The sequence below is a fragment of the Sturnira hondurensis genome, unplaced genomic scaffold (genome assembly GCF_014824575.4).
Source record: "Sturnira hondurensis isolate 20B ecotype Veracruz unplaced genomic scaffold, ASM1482457v3 Scaffold0005252, whole genome shotgun sequence".
In the NCBI taxonomy this organism is placed as follows: Eukaryota; Metazoa; Chordata; class Mammalia; order Chiroptera; family Phyllostomidae; genus Sturnira; species Sturnira hondurensis.
Window position 1 is genome coordinate 1746112 of NW_028077883.1, and position 14797 is coordinate 1760908.

Consider the following 14797-nt stretch of genomic DNA (forward strand, 5'->3'; position numbering starts at 1 on the left):
CGTTGTCAAAAAACATTTGGCTCTGCAAATAGCAAGTAGATTCTTTGCTCCTGCTATAGTTGGCAAAATGGCAGCTTAGACATTAGAACCAGGGAAAGAAACATGGCTCGTTACTGAGAAGTGATAAAGATGGAAATCACAGAAATTCGACACAATTCTTAAGCCAAACAAACAGGTGGGGAACTGTTATGAAATGGTCGGGGAAAGTATGCAGGGCCCTGCACATAGTAGGTCCGTAGTAAATATTTTATGAATGAAAAGTTGCGGCCCTAGCTGTCAGGGTGGAGGGGTTTGGGGGCTGGGCAAGAAGGGTGAAGGGGCTAAGGCACAGACATGGCCAACAGTACGGTGATTCCCAGAGGGCAAGGGGATGAGGGCAGGTAGAAGAAGGAAAAGGGGGATAAATGGTGATGGGAGGAGATTTGACTTGCTGTGGTAAACACACAATATAATACACAGATGATGTGTTGTAGAACTGTACACCTGAAACCTGTATAATTTTATTAACCGATATCATCCCCCCAAATTCAATTGAAAAAAGTCACTGCCCTACTTCTGCCACAGAGAATGATGAGTTATCATTTCTTTTTAGCTTTTACCTGCAATCCTAGGGTATTACATGAAATCTAAGTTGGTATCTAAGATGAAATCAGAAAACAGCATTTAATTTCACGACGTTGGTTGATTTTAAGTGTTTTCATGTGCACCTGTTGCCTGTTCGCTTTTGAATATGCTGGTTTTTCTTTATAAAAATAATTGGAATTCTGTTAAGGCCCTTGAAGAAGACAACAGAGACTAGTAAGGGGGTAAATAAAAGACTTTCAGAGTTTTTGTTTGTTTGTTTGTTTGTTAGTTTCTGGGTCATCCAGATGCACTAACCTTAGGTTACGGATAAGAGAAAAATTCTGCTGTTCTCAAATTCCAGTAAAGATTTTTTTTTAAATATTTTAAAGGCCTAGCTTTTATATAAAAGTTTAAATTGCTCTAAAAACATACAAATTTCAAATGCAAGCTCCTATTTCATTTTCAACAACTTTATTCAGAACATTTTGCAGATTAAGGTTTTACAATTGAACATTTTACAATTAGAAATTTTGTCTGCTACTACATAAATTGCAAACTTTTCAAAAACACTACAGAAAATCCTTTATTTCTTTGGATTTTTCTGTTCCATGCTGAGCTCCTGAGATATATTTTTTCTTTCAGCTTCATTTTCATCTTCCTGTGAAATAAATTTTAGAAAACATTAAAATATAAACTTGAGGGCATTTTGTCCACTATACTTAATACATTTTAACTCTACTTCTCTGAAGAACTGACTGTTGTGATCCCAGTCATCCTAGGGAAAAGGCTATGAACAAAATGGTAAAATTAGGTAACATTTAAATATTTATAGTGGGTGCTATTTTATACTACATGCTGACTAAAAAGTTCTACCATATATTTTTAAAGCAACTTATTTTACCAACTACCTAAAAGTGTCTTTTGAAATCAGACCTGCCACTACCAAGTGTCCTTTTAAAGGGGTGAATCAGATCTTTTTGCTTCACTGTTTGATGAAAAGCAATAAATTTAACTTCTGAGACACCGTGTGCTCCAAGCATGGCATTTTTGTGTCATCCAGCATACTTCCTTGACAGGTCTGCCAATTTTCCAATTACTCGGACCACCATATGTTATCTGAAGTTCAGCCGGCTCTAAAATAGGAGGCATGGCCATGTCAGGCTGTAGAATGCTTACAATCTTCTCCAGTTTCAATTCTAGGGGGTAGCCTCATAATTCAGAGCAAGGCTGGTGGCACATGGTGAATAAATGAAGTGACATCATCACGTCTGGCTCCACATGGATAAAGTGCTTCTGGTGTTCAGGATTCAATGGCGACCTCCAAAGTGTGAGTAATGAGAGCCTGGAAAAATATTTCAGCTCACAACTTGAAACTCATCTCATCACACCGGCTCCTTCGACAACACCCAAGTACAAAGCCATCTTGCTTGTCTGATATTTTTGATTTATCAAGTAAGATCTTTCATTTTTATTAACTGCAGTACAAAGCACTGCCTCTTTCCTGACTTAATTAAAGCAAGAGTAGCAATTTCTTAAGTATCTCTAGACAACAGTAATAGTATCAGTATCACCAAACCCAGCACTCTGTTTCTCTATTACCTTATGAAACAAAATTCAGTTCAATTAAATACTTGTATGAGAAAGCGCAAATCAAGGTATACCTATTTGTTTTCTGTGAAAACCCAAACTTCACCCGTAAACATTATGATGGAGAAAGATTCCTTTATATGTTTTGTCTCTAAACTCAATAGCATCTGTGATTCAGACTTAGTCAACACCAGGAAAGTAAGTATCAATATTATCGGCCAGCCTGAATATTACAGATATGTGGAATATGAGGGATGGTGTTTAAATATCACCTTGGCAATGTAGTTTTAATACACTTCTTTAAGCAGAAAAGCCACTGTATTTGTTTACTCCTTTTTACCAATTTATCTCTACTGAATAGAGATATTACGTTCTGTTGATTGTTGAAAATCTATTAACATGTAGTTGCCACTTTTAGACAAACATTTCTAATTATATCCTAATAAAAAGTAAATATTACTCTACAGTTTCCACTGCCTTCTTCAAATGAGACACTGACAGAAAGCATTGAATCAGCAGGTAAAGGTGGCAATTTTTGTTAGGTAGCATTGGATTCGTCTGTATGTTCCACAAGGCTGGGCTTTACCTTCTTTATCTTACATTCCCACCACCAAACAGCACACAGTTAGTATATAGTTGGGATCCAATAGATGTTTTCTGAACTCTTTGAAACAGTGGAGTAAAAACTGAATAAAAGAAAGTCTGACTAAACCAATAATGTAATTTGGAAAAGTGCCACGTCCTTCCCAGTAGTCACTCTCTGGCCGTCTCAACTTACTAGAGCAGTATTAAAAACAGAATTAAGCAAATGTTTGAAGCAACATCAGCCAAGAAGCCATTATCAAGCGCATATCCTTTAATGTGTACAAGAATGGAGCCTTTATCGTGTGGACAGCAGCCTACCAACTGCCCACACCAATAAGACTCACCGTTTTTAGAAGCTTGGCTATCTAGTTTTCCTGGCAACCTTTATGTTCTAAGTCAAAATAGAAATGTAAAGGCCTAATAATAACCCTGAGGACTAAGAAGTGTCTATATACTTTACTTTCACATTTAACTAACTTTCTTAATATAATGCCAGTCTTTTTCTGGTTGGATTTTTCTGAGTAATAAAGTATGGTTTGTGAATGCATGTCTCTCCTAACATTGTCGTCTGTTCACGACAGGTGCAAAAACTGCTCCACGCTTTCCTTTATGCTGAAGACATGTCTTAAAATATCTTGCCTTTGTATGCCGTTAAAACACTTATATAAGTAACAAGATCCAATCTCTTTCGTCCTTTGTGCAAGGATAGCTGTGATCTGGATATAAAAAGAATTATGGAGGGGTGAAAAAGACATGTAACCCTCACTGCTAGAGTATAATTCATCGTAACTGCTATAGTATAACATAATCAAAATAACACTAATGTATTTTTATCATTGTAAATAAAAGCATTAGAATTAGGTACAGTAAAGCTCCAGAAAGGATTTTAGAAGTTGCTTTGGCTCTTTTATTTTTTTGAAGTGTTAATTTGTGTTTTTAACATTGTAGGTCAATTTTTTAAAAGAAGTTTGCATGCAATTCACGATCAATGAAAACATTAAAATTGCCCAGCCAGCAAATCAAGTATCATTGACAAAGGAGTGTGTAATGAGTGAAACTACAAAGAAAGGAAGCTTTTTTTACCAAAGTATTTCTTCAGTACTGGATATTAAAGGCAGACAAGAATTTCTCCTGATAGATGACAGGGTTTTGTCACTTTTTGCTGAGAAAAGACATCTGTTTGTTTCCCAGTGAAAGACCCTTGCCACACGGATCATTTTCTTGGTGACAGCCCTGACAAGTTTGACATTCATTTCATGAAGTGTTCTAAAGAAGTCAGCAAGAAAATGTACCCTTTGGGGCCGCTGGGAATGAGACCGGTTTACCTCTTAATGTTTAAACTTGTTAATTCATCCTCCAGAAAATGCGTTGATTGTGACATCCTTGTGGATTTGCCACTTACATGTGGAATGTCAAAATACCTATTGATATGACAATAATACTCATAATGTCAAATGCCAGAATATGGCTCCTTAGTCTTCTTGCTCTTCTTACCTAACAGCATTGTTGTAGTGAGGCGACAATGCAATTATGGTCTAGTGCTCCAGGGTACATGAGACTAAAACAGTTATTCTAACAGAGAAATAAGTAAAAGCACTGCCATTTTAATCTATTCTGAATCCCTCTTAACAATGAATAAACTTGCAGGATTTTGTTCAAATGTCATTCAGCTTGCACCAGTTTGTAAGAGAGGGGATTTTCCATTTTCCCTTCTTTACAAATTTAACTTAGTTCTCATGAGAGTTCAAAGAATTGATGCCAATTAATAAAACCTGTCCATCCCACTTTTCCTCTCTCTTAGGAGGTATCCAACTCCAAACAAATGCCACTTGTTTTAGCAGCCAGAATAGCTACAGCTCAGGTAATATTTAGATTGAAATTATGGTCCATGAGTACTGAAGATTTTAGGGTAGAAATACCCAAAGCAACAACTTTCCCCATTGCTTCTTTATATCTTTAGAGGTGGCTTTCAGAGTACCTTTATAGGGAGAAGCCTGTCAGACACCACAGTAACCAAGCGATGAAGGTCAACATCATCGGTGACACATATTAACATTGAACCTTTGGTTTGATGCACTGAAAAAGACACATCAGCTCTGGTCTCTGGTGTCCTTCCCAATAATGTGCAACCTCAATCTACACATGAGAAAACAACAGAGAAAAACTACAAAATAATTGAACAGTAGTCTGCTAAAGTGTCAAGGGTGTGAAAGACAAGGCAAAGTCTGGACTATCATAGATTGGAAAAGACTAAGGGACACGAGGACTAAATGCAATGTGGCAATAAAAAGAACATTCGTGGGGAAACTGGCAAAATCTGACTATGGTCCATGCAGTTGTTAATAGTATTGTCTTGACGTTACTTTCCTGGTTTCAGTAATAATTACTTTGGTTACGGGAGATTATAACACTGCAGGAAGCTAGACAGAGGCCAAATGAGAATTATTTTTAATTATTTTGCAACTTTTCTGTAAATCTAAAATTATTTCAAAATAAAAAGATTAAAAAATAAAAATGACTACCTAGTGAAAGTTTTCTAAATTCAAAGTAAATACAAAGTATGATCATGATTTTATGTAGAAAAAACAAAGCACTATAGACTCTACACTGAAAATGTACAGCTAAAATAAAATTTTTGCATTCCATTATTCTACTTAAAATTCCTTCCTTCCATCTTTCCTTCCTTCCTTCTTTTCTTTCTCTGAACTAGCTCTTGTTTTTGCTAATCTTTTGCTTTTTTTTTGAGACTCTGTTTTGTTTATTTCTACTCACTTTAGGCTTTGTTTGTTGTTCTTTTTCTAGTTCCTTTAAGTGTAAAGTTAGATTGCTTATTTGATATTTTTCTTGTTTCTTGAGATAGGCCCATAATGCTCTGACTTTCCCAGTTAGGATTGCTTTCCCAGTGTCCCACAAATTTGGGGTTATTGTGTCCTCGTTTTCATTTGTTTCAAGGTATCTTTTAGATTTCTTCCTTGATCTCATTGTTAACCCACTCATTATTTAGCAACATGTTATTTCGCCTCCCTGTCTTTGTTTTCCAAGTTTTTTTTTTTAATCTCTTCTGATTGATTTCTAGTTCTATACCATTATGGTCAGAAAATACGCTTGACATAATTTTAGTCTTAAATTTATTGTGGTCTATCCTAGATACTATTCCTTGTGCACTTGAAAAGAATGTATATTCTGCTGATTTGGGATGAAGTGCTGTAGAGATATCAGTTAAATCCATCTGATGTGTGTCATTTAAGGCCGCTGTTTCCTTTTGATTTTCTGTCTAAAATTCCTTTCTTGAGTACTTTAAACGTTCATAATGGTTATGTTATTTTTATTTCCTTGCTGTGCTTTCACGTATTTTCTTATTTTTCTACTCTGTGCATAGATTACTTTCACAATCAGAAAACATTAAGTTTTCTTTTAATAGGTCCCTTCATAATCTGGCCATTGGAACTATTTTAAATAGAAATAAGCCTAATGGGGGAGTCGATGTTTACAAAGAGAATGGCATCGCTTGGTTTTACTTTACTGAATTTGCTGTTCACAGCAGACAAAACCACATGGTGATACAACAGTGAAATGAGGGGACAAGGTGGAACTAAACATTAACTAAAATTATTTCTATTTTCTTATGATATTTTCTTTAGATTTTAAATATACCATCGACTAGTTATCATAACTGGATTCAAATGAATAACACCATCCATATACTTTAATAATGTTCCTTTTTTAATGTTAATATATATATTTACATATGCGAAAGAGCATGTGGTTTTGGCAAAAAATACACTGACACACTTAACCTGTTCTGTTAGTTACAGAACGAGTGTAGAAAAGCAATATATATTACATTGCTCCAGTCTGTGATAAAAAACTTCCTTCTCTTCATATAAAACACACACCAGATATAACTCTCAACAGCATCTAAGATTGTGCTTTTAACAGAGAAAATATGCTTGTGCTGCAGAGTGAGCAAAAATTTATCTTAATAACTGGAAAAATACTGATGATAATGAAAATGTTTTAGGCAAAATGAGCACGCTCCATGCTCCAGACTAAAATTAATTAGAGTTTGAACGTTTTATAATTCCACCATAATTCTTTCACTAGTACATTTACTTCGTAGCAATAAATACTTGGATCATTAAGTAAAGTGCAGAATGTGTGTGATGTGCTACATTTAACAACCTTTGGCCCTTTTTTCTGTACTTCTGCATCCGGTTTTCCAATGCATTGAATAAGCAATTGAGGAACACAATTAAATTTCCTGACTTTGCATATCTGAGATTCTTATTTCATTTAATACAAAAGGCAATTAATCTACCATTTTACAACTGAATTCCAACTTTAGTGGGCCATGATAGATACTGAAATGAACTTACAGGAAATGCTTAATTAAATTTAATGTAAAAAAGCATACAAGGTTTTTTCCCCTTATGACAGAAATTGCATATTTAATTACAAAGTCTAGAACTATACTGTAAAATTAAACTAGGGAGGGTTCTTAGTAAACCTAGCTCAACCACATACGTCATTAAACAGATGTACCTATTTTATAAATTTTTTTTCTCTACATAGTGATTCAAACAAAAGAGAGCTAATCAAAGAAATCTCCCTCTATTTAATATTATAAAAATCATATCCTTTAATAGCAAGTAAGATAGGTAAAAGAGTAATATCTAATTTCATGTACGAGAATATATGAATAATTCCATTTTATCTGTTGAGTAATCACTCATCTCTCCAATCTGTGCTTCTGGAGCAGATCTAGTGCTTTTTGAAGTTTCAGTTTCTCCTGTCACTTTTTATTTCTTTGTGGTGGCTTTTGGTAGCATGGAAAAGGGGCGTTTAAAAATAAGACTTTGGATTTCCCAAGTACGATTTGGGATTAAGAGGGAATCTCTCTGACCTGGGAAGAAAGGCCATAAAAATGTGGCCCAGACACCTAGAGAGGGCATATTTATAGCAAAGGAAGTGAAGGTCAGTGAGTAGAAGGCGAGGGTCTAGCAAACTAGGTGGGATAAAAGAGAGAAAATAAAGTGAATGATGGATGGTGCATTAGAGTAGACTATTAATGAGCATAAACCCAAATCTATAAGCTTATAACTTTCCCATAAACATGAAAAAGCACAACTTTCACAATGTGAATTTTTATGTGTTTTAGATATGTTCAAAATATGTTGCTAACTTCCTGGGACTAAGAATACCATCATACAGTTTTCTTCTTCTGAGAGATGAGTTCTTGTATGATGACTACGTTTACTAACCCCTGAGGAGCTTATGGTCTTATAGATAAAACAAACAAAAACACCTCTTCTCTAGTAGACTTCTAACGTGTGGGAAATAAACACAGAAATATATGCTAGAACTGTACATTAAAGGCCCCACATTGGCAACTTTCCTTCAGTTATAACATTTCTGGTTTAAAAGATATTACTTGCTTTTTAAATATTTAGGTAGTTAGCAATAATTATAGGAAAAATCCCTCAAATCCCATAACTGGCCAACATAATAAATATATTGTCAAATGAGGATACCATGTGTCCAATATATATGAATTAAAGTGTATGGTCTATGACATAACATTTAATGAGGTTCTTTAGAAAACATTTTTGCATACATCATTTACTAGTCACTTTCAAAAATCCAAAATGTGACAATATTTAAAGAGATTACATATAAACCTCTGCTTTCCCAACAGGTACACATATGTTGTTTTTGTCCTAAATACACATATACAGGTTTAAATCCCCAAGAGTTTAAAAAATTCTATCAAATTAAAGGTAAAATACTTCTGCCAAGATGGAGGCATAGGTGGAAACACTGTGCCTTCTCCCACAACCAAGTTTGAATACAACAAAGGTTTGGAGAAACAAAGACACAACCAAAGGACAGAAAATTGAATTATACGGAAGTCCGACTACATCTAACTGTTCAACGGGGACGGTAAGAGGGGCGGAGCCAGCAGCGAGCAGGGTCGGGCAGGACAGGGCCCCTGACCCAGGCGCGCAGGCAGACGGAAACCAGTTGGGGTGCGGGGCAGACCGCGGGCGCATATTCGCGCACAGTGAGACAGACCACGCAGGCCCCAGGGGGTGAGGGCTGACGGCGGTGGCACACTCGCGTGCAGTGGGACGAAACACGTGGGCCTGGTGACGGCAGCAACTGCGGCACCGGTGAGGGCTGTGGTGGCAGGCGGCGGACAGGACATCAGAGTCCCTCTTTGACCCCGCCCCCACATACAGCGTCACAACCCAGCGACTTAGTTGCCCTGCAAGACCAGTGAGAGCCATTGTCCCTCTTTGACCCCGCCCCCACCTACAACGTCACAACCCAGCGACTGAGTTGCCCTGTTCTAGTGAACACTTTAGGGCTCTGATCCTGCTATGGAACAGGCACGAACAACCCGAAAGATGGCACAAGAAAAACTCAAAGTCCCAGAGCCAATAACTCTAAGCGACCGAGAAATTGCCAGCCTCTCAGAAGCACAATTCAGGACACTATTTATCAGGATGCTCACAGAACTGGTTGATTATAGTCACAAATTAGAGGAACAAAGTTACAAATTAGAGGAACGTGTGAGGGCTGGACTGATTGAAATGAAGGGAGATGCACAGGAAACCAATAGTGATGGAAAGGAAACGGGGACTCAAATCAATGGAATGGACCAGAAGGAAGAACAAAACATCCCACCAGAAAGGAATGAAGAAATGAGAATTCAAAAAAATGAGGAGAGGCTTAGGAACCTCCAGGACATCTTTAAACGTTCCAACATCCGAATTATAGGGGTACCAGAAGGGGGAAAGAAACAGCCACGAGTGGAAAACGTATTTGAACAAATAATAAAGGAGAACTTCCCCAGTCTGGCAAAGGAAATAGACTTCCAGGAAATCCAGGAAGCTCAGAGAGTCCCAAAGAAGTTGGACCCAAGAAGGAACACACCAAGGCACATCATAATTACATTAGCCAAGACCAAAATGAAGGAGAGAATCCTAGAAGCAGCAAGGGATAAGGGGACAGTCACCTACAAAGGAGTACCCATCAGACTGTCAGCGGATTTCTCAAAAGAGACCTTACAGGCAAGAAGGGGCTGGAAAGAAGTATTCCAAGTCATGAAATCCAAAGACCTACAGCCAAGATTGCTTTATCCAGCAAAACTTTCATTTAGAATGGAAGGACAGATAAAGTGCTTCTCAGATAAGGTCAAGTTCAAGGAGTTCATCATCACCAAGCCCTTATTATATGAAATGCTAAAGGGACTTATATAAGAAAAAGAAGATGAAAAAGATGAACAGTGAAAGGACAGCAAACACACAGTTATTAACAACCACACCTAAAACAAAAGCAAACCAAGAGGACAGCTAGATCAGGAGTGGAACCATAGAAATGAAGAACACATGGAGGGTTAGAAACAGGGGGATGGGAGGGGGAGAAGAGGGGAGAAGGCACAGAAAATAGCATAGATGGTAGGCAGAAAATAGATAGGGGGGAGGGTGAGAATAGTGGGGGAAATATAGAATCCAAAGAACTTGAGACACGTGGTTATAAACTAAGGAGGGGAGAATGGTGGGGGAGGGAGGGTGTGGGTGGAGGGGATTGAAGGGAGGGAATAGAACAACTGTAATGGTATAATCAATAAAATATATTTAAAAAAAAAAGAAAGCAAAAAAAAAATAAAGGTAAAATAATGTCAAAAATGTTTGAGATATGCAAGATCACCAAATTATAGTTCGTTCTATCACTGAGAGATCTCCAGGTTGAATAAGAAGAATCAGTTATTAACACATTAAAATTTTCATAGATGTATGCATTGTTTATTATGACTAGAAATTATTCAACACTAACTTAGTTCATTACACAAGCTGGAGACTACTTATTTATAGCATATTTTATTTATTCATTAATATAAGCAATAACCATGGTACTTGAATTGGTAGCTTTCCCAATAATGCATACCTTAATCTAATCACAAAAGTAAGAGACAAATCTAAACTAAGGGATAGTCTACAAAATAAATGCAAAATACTCTTCAAAAGTGTCAAGGTCATGAAAGGCAAGGAAGAGGAAGTAACTGTCATGAATGGGAGGAGATATAATGACAAAATGAAATTAGGGGATCCTGGGTGGCAAAAAGGACACAATTGGCAAAACCAGTAAAATACAAATGAATTCTATAGTTTACGTAATAATGTTATGCTAAGGTTTATGATCAATAATTGTTCTATGCTTACATAAGATGTTAACATAAGAAGCTGCATATTCTATGCGATTTTTGCAACTCTTAAAATCTAAAGTTATCTCAATGCAAAGTAAGTACAGATAAGTAAGCAAATAATTTTTGTTAGATGATTTAGGAATATGTACTCTTTGCTTTCAAATACCATAACGTTTCCATCAAAATAGTATGCTGAAGCAATCAGAGTTATGGATAATGAGGTTTTAGAACTTCTCTGATAAGAACAACACACTGCAGACTGCACAGGATAAAAAAGTGTTTACCGCTCCCTAGTAAAACCAGAGTTATTCAGCAACACTGAGTCATGTTTTCCATATGACATTCATTGTCATATTTTTGGACTCACTCATGCAGTTTAGGAACCACTAGGACAATATTCAACTAGTAATATAATAAGATATAAGAAGACCTGCTTGTATTATTTCATATTGTCATTTCTGTGGGGGTAGTAGCTGTCCTTACTAATACTGACATGCTCTTTCAGTACCTTTAGTTAGGGATTCCAAAACAATGTCTGACTACTATCTGGAAGAAAACATATACTTTTGCTGAACAAAAGAAACTTCTCCATAACAGCATCATTTAATTTAAGACTGATTAAATTGTGTACAAATATCAAAACAAAATGAAACTGTTAGTACTTCAAAAGCTAAAAAAACAATTTTCTTTTGTAACACAGTGGCAGGCTTGACTGCAACCTCATTTTCCAAGCGTCTGGAATACAGCTGTCCTTCGACTCATATTAAAACATTAATCTTTTAAAGATGGCCTTAACTCTTTACGTAAATTCTACTCCTAGCATCCCTCCTTTCTTCCTCGCACAAAAGCTTACTGAACAACGGTGGTGCGTCAGACAGGGGGCAAGGTGACAGAAACTAAGGATGAATAAGAGGCTTTGTTGCCCAGAGGAGCCTTGTTCCGATGAGGCAGCCGGCTGTGCATAGGACCGCACTGGGGTGGAGAAAGCGTGTCATGAAGTTCATCGGGCACGTAGATGTGAAGGGAAGAAAACTGAACCATGACAATTCACAAGGAGAATTTTTTTTAATGATTAATATTCTATAGAGTTGGGCTACAGCATCCCCCATGCTCAAAGCTTAGTACTGTGAATCTTTAAAAACAAATACTTCTCAATGTAACTTACACTGCTCTTTCATTAAGATAACCAATATTGAGGACTACATCCTTCAGAAATAAACTTATGTTTGGAAAGTGAATTTTAAAACTTTACTCCCAAGTGAACACATTAAGTTGCCCCAAATATCTATTTCAACTTGAATGCTATTTTCCCCAGAGTGAACCCATTAATCTTCACAGTTTTATTGGAAATTAATTGCTCATTAGATGTTCAAGTAACACATTTCTTATGGCACATTAATTTTTCATGCATGAAAAAGAGTTGACTTTGTTTCAAAATACTTTTGATAGAATGATCTAAAAGTTTCACGGAAGGCCCCTACCCTCCTGAAGCTGACAAATACCTTGAGACCTGAAGGATAAGAAGGACAGGTAGGTAAGGAATGGAGGGATGAGCACTCCAGGTAGAGGGAACGGGGAAAGTTCCCAGTCTGCCGAGCCCAGGAACAGGGAAGACAGGAGTGGGAAATGGCATGGGAAGGCAGGCAGTACTGCGTGTTAGTCTTTTCTGGTTCTAGCATTACATGGTGCTCATGGACGGTCACTCCATACATACTGTGTATTTGTCCTGTTTCTTCTGTGCAGTTGTGCCCCAGAGAAAATGGCTTTGTGGTCAGTGACTGGCAACCCTAGATTCACATCCTGACTGATACACGCAGTGTCCAAAGCTGTGCAACTCTAGGGGGCAAAAATCACTTGCCCTCACTTCACTACAGTGTAAGTTCCACGACAGCAGATTTTCTGCCTTGCTTACCACAGTATCCTCAGGTGCTGGTGAGGCTTTCATATCATGGCCTCTTGGTGAATATTTCTGAGTCTATGAATGGATTCCCTACTATATAGATGCATGGGAAACAAAAATAAAAACCGTTTTGTCTCTTTTAGTACTTATCAAATAATAAGGATTTACATGCATCATATGTAATCATCACAAATGCCAGGCGAGATAAGTATTATCATTCCCATCTCCCATTGAGAAAACTGAGGCCTGGACACATTGAGGAACTGCCCTTGGTCACATACTAATATAGGGGCAGCCGGGTTTCAAACTCAGCTCTGACGCCAAAGAATTCTCTTTCCACTGTAACAGATGGACAATTATAATTGCTCATGATCCATAAGTTGGAAGGCTTCACATACCTTTCCAACGTAATTTAATTTTTGTCCAATAGATATCAACCCCATTAATTACTCAGGTGTACACAACGTCCTAAAGCTACCTTGTAGAACTGATCCCAAAGCCATTGTCAAACCTGGAACAGGCCACAGCGCTGCTCCCTGAAGACTATTTATAAACACACCAACTGCTTTTCATTTCTCAAGCACCCTGACAATGTTCAGGATTTGTTGTGTTAAATTTCCTAAATCTCACAAGGATACAGAAATAGTTGAGGACACAAAGGGGTATTGTGAAGATGTCACAAAAATCGCTTTCTGAGCAACATAAAATTCTGCCATTACCCTGGGATGACTGCTCTTCGAAAAAGCTCATGTAAAGAGGATTTATGATCAAGGTCCGTGGCTTTCTCAATTCCTTGGCAGCTACTAACACAAAAGCTTACTTTCCGAGAAAGAAAAAATAGCCTCTATTTGTAAGAAGAAGATTCATAAGGTCCGTGAAGGACTCTTGAGGGCTCTTGGGAATGTTGACTTCAAACTCAAGAGGCTGAAAAAAATCCTAGTATGCTGTTGAATTGTATATAAAAATTCTGATATGATGCAACAGTTAACAACAAATGAAGTTATAAATTTAAGTTCATAAAAATTAGAAAAGTTAATGACTTCATAGTCACATTATGTGGCAACCATATTGATGTAAAAAATACATTAAATGTTTCAAAAGCATTTTCATAATAGAGATGCTCAACAATTACAGAGGAAATTAAAATTCTCTATTGCACTATGAGAGGGTTTTTAAGAAGTTATTTTACTTATTTTTTAAAATTACTGGTCATAGACAGAAAATACATAAATAGAATGTAGCTCTTCTGCATTCAATTTTATCCTAAAGTAGAATATGGGACGGGCAAATGTAAGGTGACAGTTACAAGGACATGAAACAGTTTGCTCTTGTATTAGTAATTATTGTATTATGTATTTGTATTACAACTCTAAGTCCACCTTTGCCCACCCTTGTATAAACTGTATATTCTGCATTTGACCACAGCTTGAAATGCCTTGTTAATATGTTCAATAGTAAAACAGGAATTCAGCATTAACAACAGGCCTTTGAAACTGTGACAGCATTCTGATTTTTTCCCCACCTAAAGTAGGCAGCCTGAATCACTGTTAGGACTTGGCACACAGGTAGCTACTCCTTAATGATTTTGTGTTGCATGTTTCACACATATACAAGTAGCACCATAAATACCTTACAGTATCTGATTTCTGGAAATCTGCATGGGAAACTTAGTAATAACATTCTGTTCTTTAGGAAAACTGTAGGCTCTAAGATCTATAGGTCTTATTTAAACTAAGATTTACTTTAAAAATCAATGATTTTAATTATTTGTATGAAAGAATGAGGAGAGAGAAAACTACTAAAAAATAACCTCCTTTCCTTTTACCTTTCCTCCGTATTTTAGTCAATAATTACCTAGTGAACACCCACTACCTATCACATACTCAGAGCAGAAAGAATAGAGGTGATCCTTGCTCTTGGGAATTTTATACACTTGAAATGTGAAGATGTAC

At 36.9% G+C, this 14797-nt stretch overlaps 1 protein-coding gene across 2 annotated transcripts in view; it reads right to left on the reverse strand.

Moving 5' to 3' along the window:
- Window positions 1-14797, reverse strand: part of PHF14 (PHD finger protein 14) — a 188180-nt gene that overhangs the window by 16147 nt on the left and 157236 nt on the right. Inside the window, exon 18 of one of the 2 annotated variants that reach the window (XM_037046385.1) lies at window positions 1023-1222. The exons of the other annotated variant lie outside the window; for it this stretch is intronic. Coding sequence (XP_036902280.1) covers window positions 1148-1222 — 75 coding nt within the window. The 3' untranslated portion in view covers window positions 1023-1147. Of the gene's footprint in view, window positions 1-1022; window positions 1223-14797 lie in introns of those variants that run through there. 2 annotated transcript variants of the gene reach the window in all.